Below are 25,282 nucleotides of genomic sequence, written 5' to 3' on the forward strand. Positions count from 1 at the left end.
ATTTTTCAAAGGAAAACTTCTTAAGACATTAGAATAATAGTGATAAAATTTTTTGTGAGGAAGTAGTACCAAGTAGAAAATGGTAATTAGTAGAAGATTGAGGAAAGGGAAAGAAGACTGTTTATTACAGGCAGAAACCAATTAACTGTAAATGTTGCAGATTTGCTTAATACTCAAAAACTGAACTTTTTTTTGGAGAAAAATTTGGACTGAGGTAACTGGGGAGCCCTGTAAAATGTTCATGAAATAAAGTTGGGCATGCTGTAAGCCAAATACGGTTAGCTTTCAGTTTGTGTTTTGGTTAGATATGGAGATATATTTCAGTGGCAGATATATGTATGTCAAGGAAATGGACTTGGCTAGGCATAATAACAGAGAAATCAATTGTGTGGTTTCTGTCGAAAATAGGAATTTATCTCACTGTGTGAAGGTTCTTATCTTTTTAGCTGTTATCTTGAGACTTCACACACTAGTGATACAAGGACATTCATCGAAACCAGTAGGAGGCCAAGTAATATAGAGGGTGCAAACTAAATAATCCTGTGTCATGGGTCAAAACAATACTGGAGACACTTATTCAAACAAGTTAATGAACACAGCAATGATAAATATTGATCCACATATGTTTCCTTATGTACTGTGGGAAAATCAAGTTTCATAACCAAACTGCTGCTGTCCAACCTCAATAGGTACATGCGTGTGGAGAGGCCAGAATTCATTGCCACTTGGGGCGAAGGAACATCTCAGTGAACAGATAAGAAGGGGTGGGGGGCAGATATTGGAGAGAAAGTCAACAACAAAGCAAACATTCAAATTACATACTGCAAAAGAAAATAATGAGACCTTATCAGAAAGGATACATCCAATAAGAAAATAAAGAGCACATACATTCAATGTGGGATGGGTCATTGCGTCATTGATAGATGGGGATATGCCTTCCAATTTGGGCATTATTTGAGAAAAGAAATAACTAAGAAGAAGAAAAAACTAGCAATTTCATGTTAACAGACAAGTACTTTTTGGAAATTCTTTTATCATCTTGGATTTCCTACACTTAACAATATAAAACCTTAAAACTACAACATGGGAATAACAATATAATGACACACTATCCTGTGTGGTAATTCGGAAAAGAATCTGTCATTACATTTTATAATGATGGAAACTTAGGAATTCTATTACAAAAATGTAGAACGTTACAAGTTAGAATGATTTCTAGTGCGAACCACATTCAGATTTTAGTACTGTAATAAATAACATTCTCAGACAACAGCTAACAGATACTCAACATCACTAAGTGCCAGCTGGAATGAGCTGGCTTGATGAGAAACTCCAACATATCTTATACACTCTAATGCCCTCAATATTGCATGAACATAATTGTAAAAGGTGGTTAATGTCTGCGGCAAATAAACCTTAGCATTACATTACACAGGAATTTTTTTTCTTTAACAATACATACATCTAACACATTGAAAAATAATTATAATGTTATGTTCATTTATAGTATTTATGAAGTATGGAAGGTCACAGACAAATATCCAGCTGCTGAACATAACACAGCTGATGTCTTTGTTGGCAACAGGAACTCCTCCAGATGGCCATGAAAGAATCATTTTGGACACATACATACAATATGTTGAACAGTTTGTTGCTCTGCACCACAATCATAGTTGGGCAACATTGTTAATACTCATTTGTACACTGAGCCAGCACATCTTCCACTATTCACAATTATTCTGTTGAATGCTATCCCGAGATGCTCTTCAAAACCTGGGGGCTTGTTTGAAATGCAGGGAATCTTCAAGTGTTCTAGGGTAATGTCCTCCTGCCATATTTCTGCCCATCGGTCTGTTGCTGTTGTGCACCAAAAATTCTATATATGAGAAGAAGTACCACCATAGCTGTATCTTGAGAATGACTTTATTCTATCAAACAACTAGTTTCGGCAACATTATCGCCATCCTCAGGCCCCACTACTGCCAAAAGAGTATTTGTTTTCCTTGGCGCATTTACTGTGGGATCCTTGTTACTAACACACATGTTGTCTCCACTGCAATTACATGTCACCTGACACACGTGATTGCACTGGAGACAACATGGTGTCAAGTATAGACTCCTGATGAAAGTTAACCCACTTATACTAATAACTAGGATCCCATAGTAAATGCGCCAAGAAAATCAAATGCTCTTTTGGCAGTGGTGAGAGCTGAGGAAGGCAGTAATGTGACACCAAAACTAGTCGTATGATAGAATAAAGACATTCTCAAGATATAACTGTGATGGTACTACTACTCATATACAGGGTGGAGAAAAATTGTGTCACGAAATTTTAACCCTGGATAGCTGATGCCAGTAGAAACCAAAATTTCTAATGTTCTGTAGGTCAACGTACCATTTTTAAACTACAGACACTTGGTGCCATGCACTTCGATTGGCTGTGGGATTGCCCTGTTGCCATTCATCGTTTGACAGGCAGCGTTATGGTTGTCGGTTCACACATACAAATATCCCTACCACCAAGCGTGCGGGCCGCCTTGGATACATCGCAATCTCTGGCACGCAAAGCATTCACTGTCATGCGTTGTCCAGAGCATCCAGCAACAGGGCAATCTCTCAGCCAAACGGAGCACATGGTGCCAATTTTCCATAGTTTAAAAATGATGCAGAGTCAACCTACACAACATTAGTAATTTTGGTTCCTACTGGCATCAGCTATCCAGGGTTAAAATTTCATGTCAAGTTTTCTTCACCCTGTATGTCATCAGCTGAAGTCCCTTGTCCATGCAGTAAGATGGAGATAAATGAATTAAAAATTTTGTACTTTACAAAGGTGGATGATGGGAGCAAATTCTGTTTTATGTAGTGCAGGAATGTCCTCATGTACAGGAAGATAAGGATCACCAGCTATTTTTTGTAAATTCCCCCTTGAGAGCAGATTCTCATCACAAAAATGGAAGAGTTATATGGCTAAGAATAGGCAACCAGAAAACTGGAGTGCTTCTGATTGTTCCTGTGATGATGGACATAGTTCAGTTGAGCTGTGTATCAACGAATCTGATTGGGCTGTTGAACCAGATTGCACCAGCCCAAGAGCAGATGTTCTTAGTGTTGGAGCTGATGATCCTCCGTCATACCACAAAGTTTCTGCAAAATGATGTTTCCTGACTTCATCTTAGCAGCAATTTCAGTAAGTATTTTTTAAAGCTGAGCAACCTGTCAAGAGTGATTAAAAAAAGTGCCAAGCTTCAAGATTTGTTTCTCATATTTACTTTAATCCTTTGATAGATTACAAATTTTCTTGCTCACCCCACAAACGTGATATATTTGTAGCAGATTTAGAGTGAACTGCTAAACTTAACACAGCAGCTGTCTTGTTCACTACTGTTTCTTCTGAAATAATTACAGAAATTGACGACAGGAGGTAGCAGCAGTCAAGGCACAGGTTGGGAGACATCCATACACTGTTCTCATACAAAATGGGTCCAGTTTTGAAGCAATTGGTGGCTCGCACATTGAGAAAATCGTCATCCGACCTATACTCACACCTGATCTCTTTAATCCAAAGTTGAGGCCCAAGCTATCCTTGGGCTTGGTCTCCAATGTGTTAACTCAACCTGGTAAGGGCCTCAGACTTACGAGCAATGCCCTAGAATTGGTTAAACAAGTGTTGACTCCTTTTGTGGATTAATTACATTTACTTAACGTTCTTCCACGGAATCTCAGCCAGGCAATTTGTTGTTCTCCAGTTTGTTTTATGTGGTCATTCCACTTCAGCTCACTATGGACAATTACTCCAACATACTTTACAGTATTTACTTTCCTAGTTATTTGTCACCAATTACGTAATTTATGGACAAAATGTTGCTTTCATTTACGATCAGGGTCAACTGCCAATCCCTGAACATCTGTAGGTTTTCCTGCAATTAGCTACTATCTTCTGGCATTCTTACCTTCATACAGACAATTGCATCATCCTGAAATAGTCTCATGGAGCATCTAACAGTACCAACTAGATAATTTATACCTATTGTAAACATTAAAGGTCCTATCAGATTCCCTTAGGGTACACCTAAAATTACCTTTACATCTCTTAGTTTTGTTCTGTTAAGAGTTGTGTGTTGAATTCTATTTGCGGAGAATTCCTAAATCTCATCACAAATCTGGTAAACACTCTGAAAGCTTGTATTTTGTTCAATAAACCACCACAGTGCAGAACTGTCAAATGTCTTTTCGAAGTCAAAGATTACAGCAACAACCTGCGTGCCACTGTGTACAGTGATTTAGATCTAATGTACGAACAGGGCAATCTGAATTTTTCAGTATCTCTGTTTGTGGAATCCATGGTGATTTTTCAAGGAGATGTGTGTTCTCCAAAAGAGTCTTCATGTGTGATTACAAAACACAATCAGTACTTCCACAGCACACTGATGACAGTGATACAGGCTAATAATTATGTGCTCCTGCCCTACAATCCTTCTTGACTTGTGCTGTTTGCTAGTCACTAGGTAACTACCATTGTTCCCGCAAAAAAAAAAAAAAAAAAAAAAAAAAAAAAAAAAAAAAAAAAAAAAAAATTAATAATAATAATAATAATAATAATAATAATCCCCGTGGAGGCCCGGGAAAAGAATAGGCCTCCGGTATGTTCTGCCAGTCGTAAAAGGCGACGAAAAGAACAAACCACTAATAGGGCTAACCCCCCTTTTAGTGTGATTAGTTGGTTCAGGACAGAACTAAAAGAAGCCTCGGACAAGCGCCGTCATGGTCGGGGACGACGCTTGAACCCTATGCCCGCCCACAATGGTAACGACACTGCTAGCCAACTGGAAAATGATTTAAATCCAAATAGAGGTGTTTTGCAGGATATGCTTCCTACAACCCCCCTAGAAGGAAAACAAAGGCAGAGGGTGAGATGGTCAGATGAAGTTAATCGACACCTTATGTTCTGTTATTACCAAGCAACAAACCTAGGAACCAACACAACTGGATACAGATCACAAGTATACACAACATTTATTACCAGATACCCAGAATTAAAATTTTTAACAGAACAACGACTAGCTGATCAGATCCGTGTAATAATCAAAAATAACAGGATACCCCAGTCAGAATTAGAAAACATCAAACAACAAGTACAACAAATACTGGAACAAAATAATGTGCAAACAGAAGAAGAAGAAAATAGAGTAGCGGACTCAAACATCCCAGAGCAAACAAACAAAGAACAACACGCATCAATTAAACAATCAGAGGAAAACGAAATCTTGCGACAGCCACCAGAACAAGCACAAATAGAACACGAAGTGACACACATGTTAGATATAGAAGAAAAATTTCAGCTGACATACATAGAATACAAAGACACAAATACAGACATTAGACCATTCTTGCATAGACCGCCAAGTAACCCACAAGTCGAAACAACAATAAAAACTATCAACACAATCATACACAACAAAATAAATGAATATACAACTATGGAAGAGTTACAACTACTTGTTTATATAGGAGCACTCACTACACTAAATATACACACTAGGCAGAGATCAGAACCAACCAACACACAGAAGAAACCCACAAAACCAGCATGGCAACACAGGATACAGATAAGAATAGAAAAACTGAGAAAGGACATCGGACAGCTAACACAATTTATAAGAAATGAAATGTCAGAAAAAAAAAAATGAAAAACGTTAGGTAAAATCTCACAACAAGAAGCGATAGAGCAGTTAGATGAGAAGAAGCAGAAATTACAAGCATTGGCCAAACGACTTAGGAGATACAAAAAAAGTGAAAATAGAAGGAAACAAAACCAAACATTCAACGCAAACCAAAAGAAATTTTACCAGACAATAGATAACACACACATTAAAATAGACAATCCACCAAACAAAACAGACATGGAACACTTCTGGAGCAACATATGGTCAAACCCGGTACAACATAACAGGCATGCACGGTGGATAAAAGCAGAAACAGACACATACAAGGTGATACCACAAATGCCTGAAGTGATAATTTTGCAACATGAAGTCACTCAAGCAATTAATTCTACTCACAATTGGAAAGCCCCTGGAAAAGATAAAATAGCAAATTTCTGGCTAAAGAAGTTCACCTCAACACATTCACATCTAACTAAATTATTTAACAGTTACATTGCAGACCCATACACATTCCCTGATACACTTACACATGGAATAACCTATCTGAAACCTAAAGATCAAGCAGACACAGCAAACCCAGCTAAATATCGCCCCATAACATGCCTACCAACAATATACAAAATATTAACTTCAATCATTAAACAGAAATTAATGACACATACAACACAGAACAAAATTATAAATGAAGAACAAAAAGGCTGTTGCAAAGGAGCACGAGGATGTAAAGAGCAACTGATAATAGATGCAGAGGTGACATATCAAGCTAAAACTAAACAAAGGTCGCTACACTACACATACATTGATTACCAAAAAGCTTTTGATAGTGTACCCCACTCATGGTTACTACAAATATTGGAAATATACAAAATAGATCCTAAATTGATACAGTTCCTAAACATAGTAATGAAAAATTGGAAAACCACACTTAATATCCAAACAAATTCAAATAATATCACATCACAGCCAATACAGATTAAGCGTGGAATATACCAAGGAGACTCATTAAGTCCTTTCTGGTTCTGCCTTGCTCTGAACCCACTATCCAACATGCTAAATAATACAAATTATGGATACAATATTACTGGAACATACCCACACAAAATCACACATTTGCTATACATGGATGATCTAAAACTACTGGCAGCAACAAATCAACAACTCAACCAATTACTAAAGATAACAGAAGTATTCAGCAATGATATAAGTATGGCTTTTGGAACAGACAAATGTAAGAAAAATAGCATAGTCAAGGGAAAACACACTAAACAAGAAGATTACATATTGGATAACCACAGCGACTGCATAGAAGCGATGGAAAAAACGGATGCCTATAAATATCTAGGATACAGACAAAAAATAGGAATAGATAATACAAATATTAAAGAAGAACTAAAAGAAAAATATAGACAAAGACTAACAAAAATACTGAAAACAGAATTGACAGCAAGAAACAAGACAAAAGCTATAAATACTTATGCCATACCAATATTGACCTACTCATTTGGAGTAGTGAAATGGAGTAACACAGACCTAGAAGCACTCAATACACTTACACGCTCACAATGCCACAAATATAGAATACATCACATACATTCAGCAACAGAAAGATTCACATTAAGCAGAAAGGAAGGAGGAAGGGGATTTATCGATATAAAAAACCTACATTATGGACAGGTAGACAATTTAAGAAAATTCTTTATAGCACGAGCAGAAACTAGCAAAATACACAAAGCAATCACTCGTATAAATACATCAGCTACACCACTACAATTTCATAACCACCTCTACAACCCTTTAGACCACATAACATCAACAGATACGAAGAAAGTAAATTGGAAAAAGAAAACACTTCATGGCAAGCACCCGTATCATCTAACACAGCCACACATCGATCAAGACGCATCCAACACATGGCTAAGAAAAGGCAATATATACAGTGAGACAGAAGGATTCATGATTGCAATACAGGATCAAACAATAAACACCAGGTATTACAGCAAGCATATTATTAAAGATCCCAATATCACAACAGATAAATGCAGACTTTGTAAACAACAAATAGAAACAGTAGATCACATCACAAGCGGATGTACAATACTAGCAAATACAGAATACCCCAGAAGACATGACAATGTCGCAAAAAAATACATCAACAGCTTGCCTTACAACATAAACTTTTAAAACAACAAGTTCCTACATACAAGTATGCACCACAAAATGTACTGGAGAATGATGAATACAAATTATACTGGAACAGAACCATTATAACAGATAAAACAACGCCACATAACAAACCTGACATCATACTCACCAATAAAAAGAAGAAATTAACACAACTAATCGAAATATCCATACCCAATACAACAAATATACAAAAGAAAACAGGAGAAAAAATTGAAAAATACATCCAACTGGCTGAGGAAGTCAAAGACATGTGGCATCAGGATAAAGTTGACATCATACCAATTATACTATCAACTACAGGAGTCATACCACACAATATCCACCAGTACATCAATGCAATACAGCTACATCCAAACATATATATACAACTACAGAAATCCGTAATTATTGATACATGTTCAGTTACCCGAAAGTTCCTAAATGCAATATAACACATACCGTACAGTTAATAGGAAGTGACGCTTGATCAAGGTCCGCGTCACTTTCCATTCTCAACCAGACTTAACGTCTGAGAAAGTAAAGAAATAATAATAATAATAATAATAATAATAATAAACTACTTGTAGAAGGGGAGCACAATCTTTCACATGATCTACACAAAAACATACATCTTAATTCTTCCGGATTGCCTTACCGCTATTAAGCAATTTTAGTTGATTTCTTTTTATTCCATGGTTATTTACCTTGCTACATGTCATTTTGGCATTTGTGCAATGACTGAGAGGAGGAACCATATTGCAACTGACACAGTTTTGGAATTAACTATTTTGGCCTCCTCTCTGTCATCTTAGTCTTGGCGCCAGTATGGTCACTGTGAGACTGAATAGATGATTAAATCCATAATTGATTTAATAAAGGACCCACACTACTTACGGTTTTTAGTGAGATCAACTGGTAAAACTTTACTTTCAAAATCCTTCTCCACTAGTTATCTTATGCTCATTTTCACTTTGTTCCAATTTAGTTTGTTAACTAGGCTTTGATTTTACTGTGCTAATGATCTCTTTGCTTTTGGAAGAAGTTTCTAACATGGGTATTGAACTAAGACAGATCTTCCCCATCCCTTAAAATCTTTCTCAACACGTACTGGTCACATGTATATTCAACGATACTTTTAAATTTTATCAATTCGTGATACACAGCTTTGTCCTCAGAACTGAATCTGATGTTCATTACTGTGCAACTGTATCCTGTCACTCACACAAAGCGAAAATATTTACTTACCTTTCTTCGCATCAATGCCATCATAGACTAAAGATTATTGGTGCTTTCCGTTACAATAACTGATTTGAAAAGTTCTGGTTGGTTTGTTACTGGGAGTCTCGTGTTGCCTGCAAGAGTCAGTTCTTTAACTATATACTTGAAGTAATTTTTAGATGAGACATTCAGAACAACCACACATGAATCCCTGCCCTTGGTACCAGTTTTGATTGCATAATTATCCCAATGTATAACAGAAAACTGAAGTCCTCCCCTATTACATCAGCATGATTTAGAAACTTACTCACAATATTTTGCCAAATTCTCTCCGAAACACTTTGCCTCTACAGCTCCTGTCACAGGTGATCTATAAAAGCATCTGAATACCAGATTTGAACCAACTTTGATACTTAACTTCACCAAGATTATTTCAATTTTGTAATTTGTAATAACTTTACTAGATACTATAGAATTCTTTGTGTTACCAAATAAATTGCTATCCTTGTCATCCAACTTAGCCTTGCAATACGTACTCCAGTCTGAATTCAGGATTTTGCTACTATTCATGTCCTGTTCCTAATACTACCTGGGCATTATTACCTCCAATTTGTGATACTAATTTTAGGACTACCACAACAAATCATTCTGCAGTTTACTAATATCATGTTAACATTTCCTTTATTCGATCTACATGAATGAAATTTCTTAGAGAAATGTGTTGATGTACCTTTGATTTTGAGAGGCAATTCATCACCAATTCCAACAAGGGGTTCCTCTAACCTCTGGGTATGACGCCACAAATAGTAAGCTATCCCTGCACCCCGCATGTGATGCTAACTGGATTCACCAATCCAGCCATTGGTCCAAAGAAGAGATAGCAAAAGAAGAGATAGCAAAAGAAGAGATAGCAAAAGAAGAGATAGCAAAAGAAGAGATAGCAAAAGAAGAGATAGCAAAAGAAGAGATAGCAAAAGAAGAGATAGCAAAAGAAGAGATAGCAAAAGAAGAGATAGCAAAAGAAGAGATAGCAAAAGAAGAGATAGCAAAAGAAGAGATAGCAAAAGAAGAGATAGCAAAAGAAGAGATAGCAAAAGAAGAGATAGCAGCGTCTAAAGCAGTTATTGTAGTAAAACCAAACAATGGAAAATCTAGGATGGAATGTAACAATATTACAAAAAGGATAGCTGCTACTCAACATATAGTGGAGATGCTGGGTCGCAAATAGGCACAACAAAAAGTGTTTTTGGCCAACAAGGCCTTCGTGGAGATAGAAAATCATACACAAACACACACAACCACATTCTCTGGCTGTTGAAGTGGTCATGTGTGTGTAAAGTGCATTTGCACATGCACGCATGTGCGTGTCACTGAAGTTACAGTCCTGTGGTAAAAGAATCACTTGACTGTCACAAATGATTCTATGAAATTATGAGATTCAGCAAACCTTAAAGGAATTTTAAAGTACAAAGTAAATGGCCATAACAAGTGAACAACTGACTAGCAAAGAACACTCCAACTGCAGCACAATTCTGAGAGAAAACGCAACATCAGAAAGCTAATTATTGGCACCAGAGAGAGAGAGATTCATTTTATGAAGAGACAAAGTATAGACCTAAATCTACCATGCACCCTGAGTTCTAGTGAGTGACTACTAATCTTATATAGTTTTGTGTTGTCATTATGTATGTAAAGTGATACAAAGGTGTTTTCAATGTAAAAAAAAAAGAAAGAAAGAAAGAAAGAAACTTCACATTTTAGGAGTGGCCAAGATTATGTACAATGCTCATGTTTCTGTCACCTGTTCTCCTGGACAGTTCTGATTTCTTCATGTGCAAAACAGTAGTCAGCGGGTTCACCACCTTTTTCTGAAGCATCTGGGTCATCTGGATTATTCACTCTGAAATAATGGTTCCCTCCAATGACAAGCCGATCACCATGACGTAGGGAATGCTCTTCAGTTACTTCTACACCATTGATGAAACAGGGTCCATTTCCTGGTATCAGTATCAATCCTTCTGCCTTGTTTTCAATTGTACTGCATTGATAAACACATTAAAACTAAAGATAAACAATGGAAAGAAAATTTTAATTTTCTGATGTAAGGAAACTCCTATCTTTTAAAAGTTTTCTTACCAGTGGCTGTCCTTAATAAGAGGTCCACTTAAGGCAATATCAGTGTTGGAATCAATTTGATCTTCACGTCCAATATTAACACGGCCAGGAGGAATAAGATAAATAAGTGTGCCGGAAAGGACTGGATCTGGTGTTAGATTGATGAGACATGCCTGTTTTTCTATATCAAGCTTTAATGCTATTCCACAACGTCGTAAGTAAGTTAGTTCGACTTTCTTGATATTTTCTGCTTGCTCCAACCTCTCAGACCAACGCCTGGAAAAGTCCAACACACATTATTCTTTTCTGTTCATGTACTTATACATTAACAAATAACCCTTATTTTTCATCTGATAAAATATGCTTCAGCAAATGACACCTAAAGTTGCTTATTAAAATAAATCACTAAAATTCCTCAGAAAGCTTCTATTTATCTTGAGTTACCTTTGGGTTTCAGCAAATTCCTCCTTGCTCAGAAGTAGTTGTTCTTTCAACTTCTTCAATTCTTCCTTCTGACTGATTTCACATGTGTCATCTTCAAGACATTGTTTATCATCTAGTGGAGAAAGAGGCATACTCATATGCCTCTGATGTTCACAATCCCCTCTTGAGGTACGCAGCCGCTCAACCTCCTCACGAAGGTGCCTAGAAATTGAGAACAGAAAGAATAAGTTAAATAAAAGCCAAGAAATATCATTTACTGAAATTTATGTACAGTTATTAGGGCTGCCAAATTTATAAACATTTATAAGACTTTTAAAAAAGTTTTCTAAAATCTTTTTCATCTTGGCTTAAAAAATTCATTACATTGAAATTGAATAATAGTTTTAGTTGCTAACAACTACCTTTAGAACTATAAAAGTAAGAAAAAACAGAAAATTGCCTTAATCTGACTTTAACAAACTTCAAGAACATATGTTATTTCAAGGTAATGAACACTGCATAATAACAACAATCCACTCATGGTAAAAACACTGTGTCAATGTACACAGAAGACTACAATGTCATCCTCTGAAAGTCCCAAGATATACTATGTAAATAATGAAAAACACCTATCAGGTCAATGTGAACTGTAAAAAATTTTAAGACCACATAGAAATAGGCGAACATGAATAACTAAAACATACCAATGCTCACTAATGAACCAGGTTACAATACAATTTATGTTATATCAACAAAGTCACTGATCACAATTCTGAACTTGCAAGGGGGAGGGGGGGGGGGGGCGCCTCATTCTTTCATTGAAAATAAAAGCACTGGATTAGTTAAAACACAAATTAATTTAAAAATATACATCAGAAATGTAAGATGTAAGGAAACATACCATACTTATTAGCAAGTACACCAGAATGCAAAGTTTACACATCCTCTTTATGAACTGTAATTTGTTATGACTTTTAAGTCGACAAAGTTGGTCAAGCACATCTGTCGCCATTTAACGCCATTAGAACATTGACTGCTGTGTGCCCTTGTCAACACAATCATAAATTGCCAGAAGAACCAACAGGTAGCGCACAAGTTCACACATTATTCAAATAACAAAATAGAATTATTATTAACATGACAACAAATACAAATTATAAAGTATGAGAACGTACGTGAAAACTGCAGATGACCAGACAGATTTCAATGTTGCAGAGGCTGCATCAAGAATACAAAAGAGCACATAGGAGATATCAGAAGGTAACGACATACGTAAGGTGACAACAAGGAATGTAATGTGCCTTTGTTTAAATCCATCGCCCGTCTTACTATAAAAATTCACCTTACATTCTGAACAAATGACTCTAATCATCTATGTATTTATATTTTGAAACAGAAGACTGTGTCATGGTGCATGACAATAGCACAAGTACGAGGCCATGCTGATACATAACACCTCTGAATTTTTATGTGAAAACTCAAAGCTTTGTAAATGAAACAAACTTTACTAACAATCTACAACTTTATTCTTGGTATCTACACATTTATTACTCAACATAGTCACCCTGACGTCTAACACATTTCACCCAGCAAGAGACTAGTTTGGTGATACCGTCACTGTAGGATGTTTGACTTTATTGAGCAAGCTATAACTTCACCTCTGGTGGCACCAATTCACCACTATCAGACTGCAGTTCTCAAAGGTGTTCTTTAAGTTTTGGAAACAAATTAAAATCAGATGGGGTCAATTTGGAACAGCATGCAGGATTATGGATAACAGTGAAACCAAGGCGTCTGATTGTTGCGGACATCACAGCGTTTACATGTGGTCTGGCATTGTGATGCTGAAGGAGAGGGTGCTCCATGTGTGTATGAACACTTTGAATTAATGCTTTTAGTTTTCTGAGGCTCTCTCACATGCCAACGCAGTAATTTACAAAGGGCCACGTTACACACTACAAATTTGGAACCCTCCAGAGCCAGAAGGTTGAAACTTGCATCAGCGTATTGAGAACAGAATAAAAAATTCAGAGGCACTGCTTTTCGGCATGCCCTCATATGTCAGTCTACATTTCCCCTGAGCAAGACAACTGTAACTTACAGTGGAGGATGCTGTGAAGAACCTCAAAAGTTAAACACTGGGAAAGAGTATGAACAACCTCTCAAAAACAAGAAAGAGTTTGGGGAGAACTTAGAAATAACAAATTTTTAAATTCTCTGACCATGTTGCTGGCAGTCGTTTCCAGTGACCACATCGAAAGTTTACAAGACGCATACCTAATGTCAGAATTGCCATTGTCATGGGTCACTTGTCAAAGTCGATTAATGTGGATGCTACATAACAGTCACACTTAGGGTGATGCATTACTGCAAACTTTAATTTGCTCACCTGATGCAATGTGTTCAGAGACCAGTGTACTGTTGTGTGGATTTTGACAACTGATGTGACAAGCTAAAATGTGAAGTATTCAGAATGATTTGGAAATAATGAACATAAAAGCCACTTAGGTGATAAAATAATTTTTAATGACATCATTAATGGAGCAAAATAAGAACACATAAATCTGTAGGAGTGTTAACGGATAAAATAGACAATATTTGAAGATGTTAAATGTGAAAATACATAGTAAGAAAATTTTTAGAATTCAATCATGGAATAGTTATTTTCAGCTTAACCACAGTGCCACCTCTCTCATTTAAAAAATGATAAAGGTACTCAGCTGGCAGAAAGCAAAAATGAAAAAAACTGAGAGTTTCAAGAAAATGGCAATAGGAATAATGTTAGTAAGAAATCAACACAGCATGGCTGTATTGATACATACTGCTTATGTCACGAACAATTCCATTTAAAAGATCGCCATCAGGTTACAATACCAACAGAAATCTCCACAAAGGTCTGCCAATATCATGACTTGAAAGTCTTAGATATATGATGCAACAGACCATGGAACATGACAATCATAAAAAACATGTTGTCAACTGTGTAGCAGAAGCACAACAACCAGTGAGTTCAGGCGATTTGTATGCTGTGTACGTTAGACTCAGCTTCTGCTAGGCAGGCAACAGTATTTATATGACTGGCACATTCTAGGGTTTGCCTTGAACATTACATAATAGAACTAAGACTTTTTAAGTCACAGTGTCACAATTCTGTTGGGATTTCTTTTGAAGACTGTTGGCAGTGCAGCCTGATGATCTTCTTTCAACCAAAACTGGCTGTGACATTTAAATGTATATCAATACATCTGTGGTAATTTCTTATCAATATTGACAACAATAGGCTTGGGAGCTCAAGATGAACAAGATAATATTAATATTATAGAATATGTTTAACTAAACAAATTTATTTGAAAATGTCTGAGATGATGAAAGTAAATATAATAATTATTTTGTTAGAATAACAATTAAAAACAATAAGAGAGTGAAGAACACAAAACAAAAAACAATGGATACAACTCAAATGTCATTAGCATGAATCGGTAACTAACAACAGAGGACAAATTGTATATGTATTTGAGGATTTGTTTGAATCTTAGTATAGTTCTAGAGATGAATGAGAAACATACTTTGAAAACAATGGAAATAACAATTCTACACAAGATACTCATTCTTAAGGCTCATACTAAAATTTCACAGAGACACGATTACTGCCTCACTAATCAAAACTGGTTGTGGCACTAAATCATTAGCAATTTAAGCAGAACATTAATTACTGCTATGGTAATGGATGCCGTTCTACCTTAAAGTAATCACAAGTAAAACAATTAATACTTCAAGAACATGTAGCAGAAATGCTATCTAATGTTTTAAATTAAGGACATGTCTGCAAGACACTTTGACACACTCATAGCTTTTCAGTAAATCTACATACAAATATTACACTAGCAGTTGTTCATTCTGTAATATATTACACTAGTCACTCAGGACAAAGTGTTTCAGGCTAAGGATGACAGCAGCAATGAAGACTTAACCCAGAATACAATCTCAATTCTTCCCAACAGGCAACCTAATGGCTAAAACTTAGTACAGCCAGTGGCAGGTAAATAGTGTATAAATGTCAAGGCAACTGATTGAATACAAAATCAGACAGCTAACCTGATGACACGATCTCTTGGCTCCTCATTGATACGAACTCTGTTGACGATGGTTCTTGCCTGGCAAGCATAACGCAATGTTGCCAATGTTTCTTCCGCATGAACACTGGCAGGGCTGATAGTAGCCAACATTGCTGTGCGTGAATTTCCTCCAAGACTTTCCTGAAATTTAATTTTATATATAATATAATAAGTAACACACATTATACTTGTAATTAACAGTGATGACAAAATTAATGTTACAGAAGATTACACCATACAAAGCAAATCCTGAGAACTTTAGCCCTAGTTGAACGTCAGTAGTCTGGCTCAATATACTCTATCAGTGGTTTCATGTATGTCTTCAACAATGTCGCTACAACTTTTAATTGAAAAATTTTTTGGTAACACTGCCAAAGTCTCCACTTTTTACCCCATTTGTACGTCCAATGTAAAATGTAGGTGGATACAAGCTTTCAGCACATGTAAGTACAGACACGAGGGAGAGAGGTGGATTACTACGTATGTTAAAATTTGTGATAGTGTGAAAAATGCAGAAACTAAAAAATTTTGTGTACTGCAACATACAGAAGCATGTACATGGGTGTTTAAAGTAAATAATGGTACTTTTATAATTGTAGATGTGTATAGGTCCCCACTGGAAAATTTTCAGCTATTTTTGAAAACTTGAATTCTTTGTTGTGGTATCTGTCAGACAGAGGGAAACAAATAATTGCTTGTGAGGATTTCAATGCAGATTTCCTGAAAGAGTCCGATACAAAGCATGACCCTGAAGTATTACTTGGTTCTTTCAATTTGACATCAGTTATTGATTTTCCTCCTCGAGTGGTACAGGAAAGTAACACAGATAGACAATGTTTTTATAGACCAAGATAAATTTCCAGAATGAGGTCCCAAGCTCGAGTCTCAGTCTGGCACACAGTTTTAATCTGCCAGGAAGTTTCAAGATAAGTTTTATTCAATAAAAATTTTTCCTGTTAAGAATGGTCTGTCTGATCATGAAGCGCAGCTAGTTACAGTATATGACCTAGCTCCATATAGTAATACAAAACAGTACTCCAAAATGGTGTGTTCAATTAACGATTTAACAATTGCAAATTTTACGGGAAGCTTGCAACAGTTAGACTGGGATGATGTCTATAGGGAACCTAATGCTAATTTAAAATTTAACCTATTTCACGATACCTTTGTGAGTATATTTGAAAACAGTTTCTGTATGAAAACAGTGAAATGTAATTGTAAGAAACCATGTAAAGAGCCATGACTTACTAAAGGGATCAAATATCTTGAAAACAGAAAAGGGAATGTATCTTATAGCTAGAAGGAGTAATGATCCAGAAACAGTCAGACATGATAAGAACTACTGCACTGGTCCAGAAGTATGTTCATTATGTTTGAGATTAGCACATCTGATAATAAAATTAAAACCATTTGGAATATTGTTAAAAGGAGAACAGGGCAACCAAGAGCACAGGAAGACTATATTTCTATCTGACTCAATGAAAAGTTAGTTAACAATAAGTCAGAAGTTGAAAATATTTTTAATAATCATTTTTTAAGTGTTGTGGAGAAAATAGAATCCAGCCATTCATTAGAAAATGCAAGGCTGTATATGGAAGGGGCAATACACATACAATTTGATAAAACTGAAATCAACCCGCCTCTCCTACTGATATTAGGAAAAAAGAGCCACTCAAAAGTAAAAGTTCACACGTAATTGATGGCATTTCCTACAGAGTACTAAAAGCTTATTCCCAATATATAAGTTGGATACTCAGCCACGTATTTAGTAGCTCACTGATATAGGGCACTTTTCCAGATAGACCAAAATATTGCATAAAAAGCGGACAGGTCTGATGCTAACAACTACTGCCCAATCTCACTCCTGACAGCTTTACCCAAAATTATTGAAAACGCAATGTATTCAAGAGTAGCTTCACATATTTGTAAAAATGTCAATTTGGTTTTCAGAAAATCTTTTCAATAGAAAATGCTATATATGCTTTCACTCATCAAATATTAAATGCTCTGAATAACCAATATTTTGAAACCTCTCAGAGGCTTTTGACTGTGTGACTCATGAAATCTTCTAGATAAGCTATGTAGTGTGATATGAGTGGGGCAGTGCAGATATGGTTTAATTCATACTAAACTGGAAGAATGCAGAAGGTTGAAATTTACAGATAGTCTGTAAAAATCAGCAGAGTCCTCTATCTGGGAAGTTATCAAGAATGTTGTCCCACAGGATTCAGTTTTCAGTCCCTTATTGTTACTAATATATATTAATGACTTTCCACTCTATATTCATGAAGATGCAAAGCTAGTTCTTTTGCTGATGATACAAGTATAGTATTCACACCAAGAAGCAAGAATCAGCTGAGGAAATTGTAAATAATGTCTTTCAGAAAATTATTAAATTCTGCAAATGGTCTCTCCCTAAATTTTGAAAAAACAGAGTATATACAATTCTGTACAGTAAATGGTATAATAGCATTGATAAATATAAACTATGAGTAAGAGTCTGTTGCTAAGGCAGAATATTCAAAATTTCTGGGTGTGTGCACTGATGAGAAATTGAATTGGAAGAAACACATTGATGATCTGCTGAAATGGACAAATACTTACGATATTAGGGTTATTGCAAATTTTTGGTGATAAACATATCAGTAAACTACCCTACTATGCCTATTTTCATTCACTGCTTTCACATGGCATCATATTTTGGGGTAATTCATCATTAAGATAAAAAGTATTCCTTGAACAAAAGTGTGTAATCAGAATAATAGCTGGAGCCCACCGAAGATCACCTTGCAGGCATATATTTAAGGAACACAGGATATTCACAGTACCTTCGCAACACATATATTCACTTATGAAATTTGTTGTTAACCCATCCCAACTAAAAAAAAAAAAATAGCAAAGTGTGTAGTTATAACACTAGAAGAAAGGATGATCTTTACTATTGTGGGTTAAATCTGACTTTAGCACAGAAAGGGGTGAATTATGCTGCCACAAAAATCTTTGGTCATTTGCCAATTAGCATTAAAAATCTGACACATAGCCAATCAACATTTAAAAACAAATGGTTGGTTGGTTTGGGGGATTAAAGGGACCAGACTGCGACGGTCATCGGTCCCTTTTTCCAAAAAATTAAAACCACCCAAAGAGAATAAAAACGAACAGCAGGAAAGACGTCAGATGACACAGGACAAGAAATGCTCCTACAGAGATCAGACAAAACAAATTAAAATCACACAGAGTGTGACGGTGGTTGGCCGACCATAGAGATAAAAAGGAAAAGCCAACCACCGAGAACACATTAAAAACTCAGCGTAAAATCGTAGGCCAATGGCCAGAGTCAACACAAAAGAACAGAACAAACACTCAGAATAAACGATAAAAATCCCCTGCCTGAATAAAATGTAAAACTAAGCCAGCCATAACAGGGTCATCAGATAAAAGGGCAGGGAGCGTATCAGGCAGCGCAAATGTCTGCCTGACCACAGCTAAAAGGGGGCAGGCCAACAAAATGTGGGCCACTGTCAAAGCCGCCCCGCAGCGACATAGGGGAGGGTCCTCCCGGCGCAGAAAATAACTGTGTGTCAGCCGGGAGTGGCCAATGCGGAGCCGACAAAGGATGACTGAGTCCCTGCGGTTGGCTCGCATGGATGACCGCCACACAGTCGTCGTCTCCTTAATGGCACGGAGTTTATTGGGCGTGATCCGATCGCGCCATTCAGCGTCCCAAAGCGCAAAAACTTTTCGGCAGAGGACTGCCCGCAAATCAGTCTCTGGGAGGCCAACATCCAGAGATGGTTTACTCATGGCCTCTTTTGCCAGGCGGTCAACATGTTCATTGCCCGGGATACCGACATGACCGGGGGTCCACACAAAGACCACAGAGCGGCCGCAACGGGCAAGAGTATGCAGGGACTCCCGGATAGCCATCACCAGACGAGAACGAGGGGAAACACTGGTCGAGAGCTCATAAACCGCTCAGGGAATCGCTACAGATAACGAAGGACTCACCTGAGCAGGAGCAGATATACTCTAGGGCACGAAAGATGGCGACCAGCTCAGCAGTGTAAACGCTGCAGCCATCCTGCAAGGAACGTTGTTCGGAATGGTCCCCTAGAGTGAGCGCATACCCGACACGACCAGCAACCATCGAACCGTCAGTGTAAACAATGCCAGAGCCCTGATACGTGGCCAGGATGGAATAAAAGCGGCGGCGGAAGGCCTCTGGAGGGACTGATTCCTTCGGGCCCTGTGCCAAGTCGAGCCGAAGGCAAGGGCGAGGAACACACCGTGGGGGTGTATGCAAAGTGGCCCGGAAAGGAGGTGGAACAGTGAAAACCCGAAACCCAGAGAGAAGCTCTTTGACACGGACCGCGATTGTACAACCAGACCGGGGCCGACGTTCTGGCAGATGGACGACCGATCGCGGGAACAGGAGACGATAGTTTGGATGCCCGGGCAAGCTTAAAATATGGGCAGCATAAGCGGCCAGCAAATGTTGGCGCCGTAACTGCAGGGGTGGGACACCTGCCTCCACTAGTATGCTGTCCACAGGGCTGGTGCGGAAAGCACCAGTGGCAAGCCGTATGCCGCTGTGTAGGATTGGGTCCAGTACCCGCAGCACAGATGGGGATGCTGAGCCATAAGCCCAGGCTCCCATAATCCAGACGAGACTGAATTAACGCCTGGTATAGTCGAATCAGGGTAGACCGGTCGGCGCCCCAGCGGGTGTGGCTCAAGCATATCAGAGCATTTAGATGCCGCCAACACGCCTGTTTCAGCTGCCGAATCTGAGGCAGCCAAGTCAGCCGGGCATCAAAAACTACACCCAAAAACCTGTGGGTCTCCACCACAGCAAGGACTTCGTCGCCAAGATAAAGCCGCGGATAAGGGATGGACTGTTCGGCGCCGGCAGAAATGCATAACGCGGGTCTTGGCAGCCGAAAACTGAAAACCATGCGCTACAGCCCAAGACTGCGCCTTGCGGATAGCGCCCTGTACCTGACGTTCAACAGCTGCAATGCCAGTAGTAAAGGCAGAAGTCGTCAGCATACAGGGAAGCGGAGACAGAATTTCCCACGGCCGCAGCGAGCCCGTTAATGGCTATTAAAAACAGGCAGACACTTAAAACAGAATCCTGTGGCACGCCGTTCTCCTGGACGTGGGAGGAACTATACGAGGCCGCGACTTGCATGCGGAAGTTACGATACGACAGAAAACTGCGGATAAAAATCGGCAGAGGACCCCATCCATGAAGCGTAGAAAGGATGTGATGACGCCATGTCGTATCGTATGCCTTCCGCATGTCGAAAAAGACAGCGACCAGGTGCTGACGGTGGGCAAAGGCAGTACGGATGGCCGACTCCAGGCTCACCAGATTGTCTGTGGCGGAGCGGCCTTTACGGAAACCACCCTGAGACGGAGCCAGAAGGCCCCGAGACTCCAGTACCCACTTCAAGCGCCGGCTCACCATCCGTTCAAGCAACTTGCAAAGAACGTTGGTGAGGCTAATGGGATGGTAGCTGTCCACCTCCAGAGGGTTCTTTCCAGGTTTCAAAACGGGGATGACAATGCTTTCCCGCCATTGTGACGGTAACTCCCCCTCGACCCAAAGACGGTTGTAAAGATCGAGGAGGCGCCGCTGGCAGTCCACTGAAAGGTGTTTCAGCATCTGACAGTGGATGCCATCTGGCCCAGGAGCGGTATCAGGGCAAGCGGCTAGGGCACTGCGAAATTCCCACTCACTGAATGGAGCATTGTAAGATTGTGGGTGGTGGGTGCGAAACGAAAGGCTCCGACGTTCCATCCGCTCTTTAATGGATCGGAAGGCCAGTGGGTAATTGGAAGAAGCGGAACTAAGAGCAAAATGCTCTGCTAAGCTGTTGGCAATTTCACCGGAGTTTGTACAATCTGCTCCATTCAGTGAGAGCGCAGGGACGCTGACAGGGGTCCGATAGCCATAGAGGCGTCGGATCTTGGCCCAGACCTGCGATGGAGAGATATGGAGGCCAATGGTGGACACATACCGCTCCCAGCACTCCTGCTTGCTTTGGCGGATAAGGCGGCAGGCCCGCGCACGCAGCCGTTTGAAGGTGATGAGGTGTTCAATGCAGGGATGTTGCTTGTGACGCTGTAGCGCCCGCCGGTGATCTTTAATCGCTGCAGCGATCTCAGGCGACCACCAAGGCAAAGTCCGTCGCCGAGGGGACCCAGAGGAACGAGGAATGGCAGATTCGGCGGCAGTAACGATGCCGGTGGTGACCGATTGAACCACCGCATCAATGTCATCATTAGAGCGAGGCTCAATAGCGGCAGTGGAGGAAAACAAGTCCCAGTCAGCCTTATTCATAGCCCATCTGCTAGGGCGCCCAGAAGAGTGACGCTGTGGTAGTGACAGAAAGATCGGAAAGTGGTCACTACCACACAGGTCGTCATGCACACTCCACTGGACAGACGGTAAGAGGCTAGGGCTACAGATTGAAAGGTCAATGGCGGAGTATGTGCCATGCGCCACACTGAAGTGTGTGAAGGCACCATCATTTAAAATCGAGAGATCGAGCTGCGACAATAAATGCTCAACGGTGGCGCCTCGACCTGTTGCCACTGACCCACCCCACAGAAGGTTATGGGCGTTGAAGTCGACCAATAGCAAGAAAGATGGCAGCAATTGGGCTATCAGCGCAGTCAGGACATGCTGCGAGACATCACCATCCGGTGGAAGGTAAAGACTGCAGACGGTAACAGCCTGTGGCGTCCACACCCAAACAGCGATAGCCTCTAAAGGTGTTTGGAGAGGGACAGACTCACTGTGCAGAGTGTGAAGGACATAGAGGCAGACGCCACCAGACACCCTTTAATATGCTGCCCAGTTCTTATAATAACCCCGATAGCCACGGAGGGCGGGGATGCGCATTGCTGGAAACCAAGTTTCCTGAAGACCAATGCAGAAGAAAGGGTGAAGGCTGATAAGTTGGCGGAGCTCAGCTAGATGGTGGAAGAAACCGCTGCAGTTCCACTGGAGGATGGTATTGTCCATTGCGGAGAAAGACATGACAGGACTGGGAAGGCAGATTACGCCGCTGGGTCACCTGCTGCCTCCGATGGAGCACCCGTGCAAGTGCTATCCATTGCGTCTGAGGGATCGGCGAGATCGAGGTCCTCAGCGGACGCAAGGATCTCCACCTCATCCTCAGAGGCAGAGCTCTTAGGTAGCGGTGGAGTAGGTGCCACCACAGGTGTCTTGGACTTACGGGTCTTGAAAGTCGTTTTCTCTCGCTGTTCCTTTGGTTGCCGTTGTTGAGAGGGCTTATTGGAGTCAGTCTCCGGGACCGAAGAGGATCGCGAAGCCCGTCGACCAGCGACCTGTGGCTTCTTCAGCCACTGGTTGGTGTCTGCTGTGCCGCTGGTAGGAACCTGGGAAGGGAGTGACCCAAGGGATCCCTTCCGAGCGAGAGAAGCCGAAGAAGACTTACGCTTCTCCGGCTTAGAAGTGGGGACTGGCGTCCCCGGTGGTTTAGTGGGTGCTGCTCCCGAGGTAGATGATGTGGGAGCAACAGCGAGAGAAGGGGCCCCCATCGTCAAGGGGGCAGGTGAGGTCCTCTGACTCTGAGAGCTGACTGTATATCTTGCAGCTGAAGGAGCTGGAGCAGGAGTGACAATGGAGGCATAAGATGACAGCATTCGCACAGGATGTAGCCGTTCAAATTTCCGCTTAGCCTCAGTGTAAGTCAGTCGGTCCAGGGTCTTATATTCCATGATTTTGCGTTCTTTCTGTAAGATACTGCAGTCCGGCGAGCAAGGGGAATGAGGCTCTCCACAGTTGACACAGACGGGAGGCAGAGCACATGGAGTAGCAGGATGAGATGGGCGTCCACAATCTCGACATGTGAGGCTAGAAGTACAGCGAGAGGACATGTGACCGAACTTCCAGCACTTAAAGCACCGCATCGGGGGAGGGATATAGGGTTTGACGTCACACCGGTAGACCATCACCTTGACCTTCTATGGTAAGGTATCACCTTCGAAGGCCAAGATGAAGGCACCGGTAGCTACCTGATTGTCCCTCGGACCCCGATGAACACGCCGGACGAAATGTACACCTCGGCGCTCTAAATTGGCGTGCAGGTCGTCATCAGACTGCAAAAAGGAGGTTCCTATGGAAAATAACACCCTGGACCATATTTAAACTCTTATGTGGGGTGATGGTAACGTGAACATCCCCCAACTTGTCACAAGCAAGTAACCTGCGTGACTGAGCAGAGGATGTCGTTTTTATCAAAACTGACCCAGAGGGCATTTTGGACAAGCCCTCCACCTCCCCAAACTTGTCCTCTAAATGCTCTACAAAGAACTGAGGCTTCACGGATAGAAACGAGTCACCATCAGCTCTGGTACATACGAGATACCTGGGCGAATAGATGTCACTGTCATTCATTGCCTTTCGTTCCTCCCATGGTGTGGCCAGGGATGGGAACGATTTGGGGTCATAAACGTTAGCTTTAAAATGAGCCCTCGAACGCTTAGAGACTGCTGGTGGCTGGCCGCCAGCGAGAGATGATGTACCACGCTTCATTGCGGGTCATCCGCCCTGATTGCACCTACTCCGACCAAGGGCCCTCCCCACGGGCGCCACCCAGCCGCAGCTATAGCCACCTGGCAGGATGGCCATTGCCGGGAGTCCTGATGCCCCAGGGAGATGGGCATCTACTCCTTGGCATACGTGGGGAGTTAACGGCGCAACCATCAGTAGTGCGATCCCTGTGTTGTCAGGGGGCTACAACCAACAGGGTACATGGCGGCCCCACCACAACGGACTGGCTACCGTGCTGGATCTTAGGTGCAAAAATGTCCAAGGTCGTCGTCGCAGTTAAAAACAACACTGCAGAGTGCAGCATGGTAATCGCACCCAGGAACGTATCCTCGCCCAAGAGATGGAAAACGAGCGGGACACCATTGCAACGACGAAAAAGCCGGCTAAAGGTCTCAATGCACGACGGATACAGTGCACCATGTAAGGCGCCCTTCCCCAATCGGCTCGCTCTTCGGAATAATTTAGAAAGATGGAGGTCAAACCCGAGAGGGGACCATCACATAAGGCCAAAACATTTGAGACTCCTTTTAGTTGCCTCTTACGACAGGCAGGAATACCGCGGGCCTATTCTAACCCCCAAACCCGCAGGGGGATAAAAACAAATGAAAAGAATTTCTGAATGACAACTCCTTCCACTCAACAGATGAAATTTTGAATATGAAGTGTTAACTGTAAAAGAGAAGTGTAATGAAAACTTAGTTTAAACTGACATGTTTCACATCTTTACAATTTGTCATGTTCATGATCTATGGAAGAAGTATTAATGTAATTAATGTCCATTACCCACATCTACTATGATCAGTCTGCTCACAGTTCGCCCAGTTCCAATTTCTCCTGGGGAGGTGAACCATGTATCTTATCAGCTACAATCTAAAATTAGATCCAGTTTTTCTAAATTTTCTGTAAATAGATCTCACCTAGCTTCCAGGTGGGATTCCTTTACTTTAGTTTAAACTGATCTACAGGTTGCTACTGTGATTGAAGCTTTTTTTTTT

At 40.4% G+C, this 25,282-nt stretch overlaps 1 protein-coding gene across 4 annotated transcripts in view; it reads right to left on the reverse strand.

The window, feature by feature from the left end:
- Window positions 1-25,282, reverse strand: part of LOC126263648 (kinesin-like protein KIF14) — a 305,750-nt gene that overhangs the window by 109,387 nt on the left and 171,081 nt on the right. For 3 of the 4 annotated variants that reach the window (XM_049960751.1, XM_049960750.1, XM_049960749.1), the window contains exons 8-11: window positions 15,681-15,841; window positions 11,607-11,807; window positions 11,184-11,438; window positions 10,849-11,085 (exon numbers count right to left, since the gene is read on the reverse strand). In XM_049960751.1, the coding sequence (XP_049816708.1) occupies window positions 10,849-11,085; window positions 11,184-11,438; window positions 11,607-11,807; window positions 15,681-15,841 (854 nt within the window). The remainder of the gene's footprint in view (window positions 1-10,848; window positions 11,086-11,183; window positions 11,439-11,606; window positions 11,808-15,680; window positions 15,842-25,282) is intronic. The other variant, XM_049960752.1, reaches the window with a different exon arrangement.

This window comes from Schistocerca nitens, chromosome 6, assembly GCF_023898315.1.
Source record: "Schistocerca nitens isolate TAMUIC-IGC-003100 chromosome 6, iqSchNite1.1, whole genome shotgun sequence".
NCBI classification, from domain to species: domain Eukaryota; kingdom Metazoa; phylum Arthropoda; class Insecta; order Orthoptera; family Acrididae; genus Schistocerca; species Schistocerca nitens.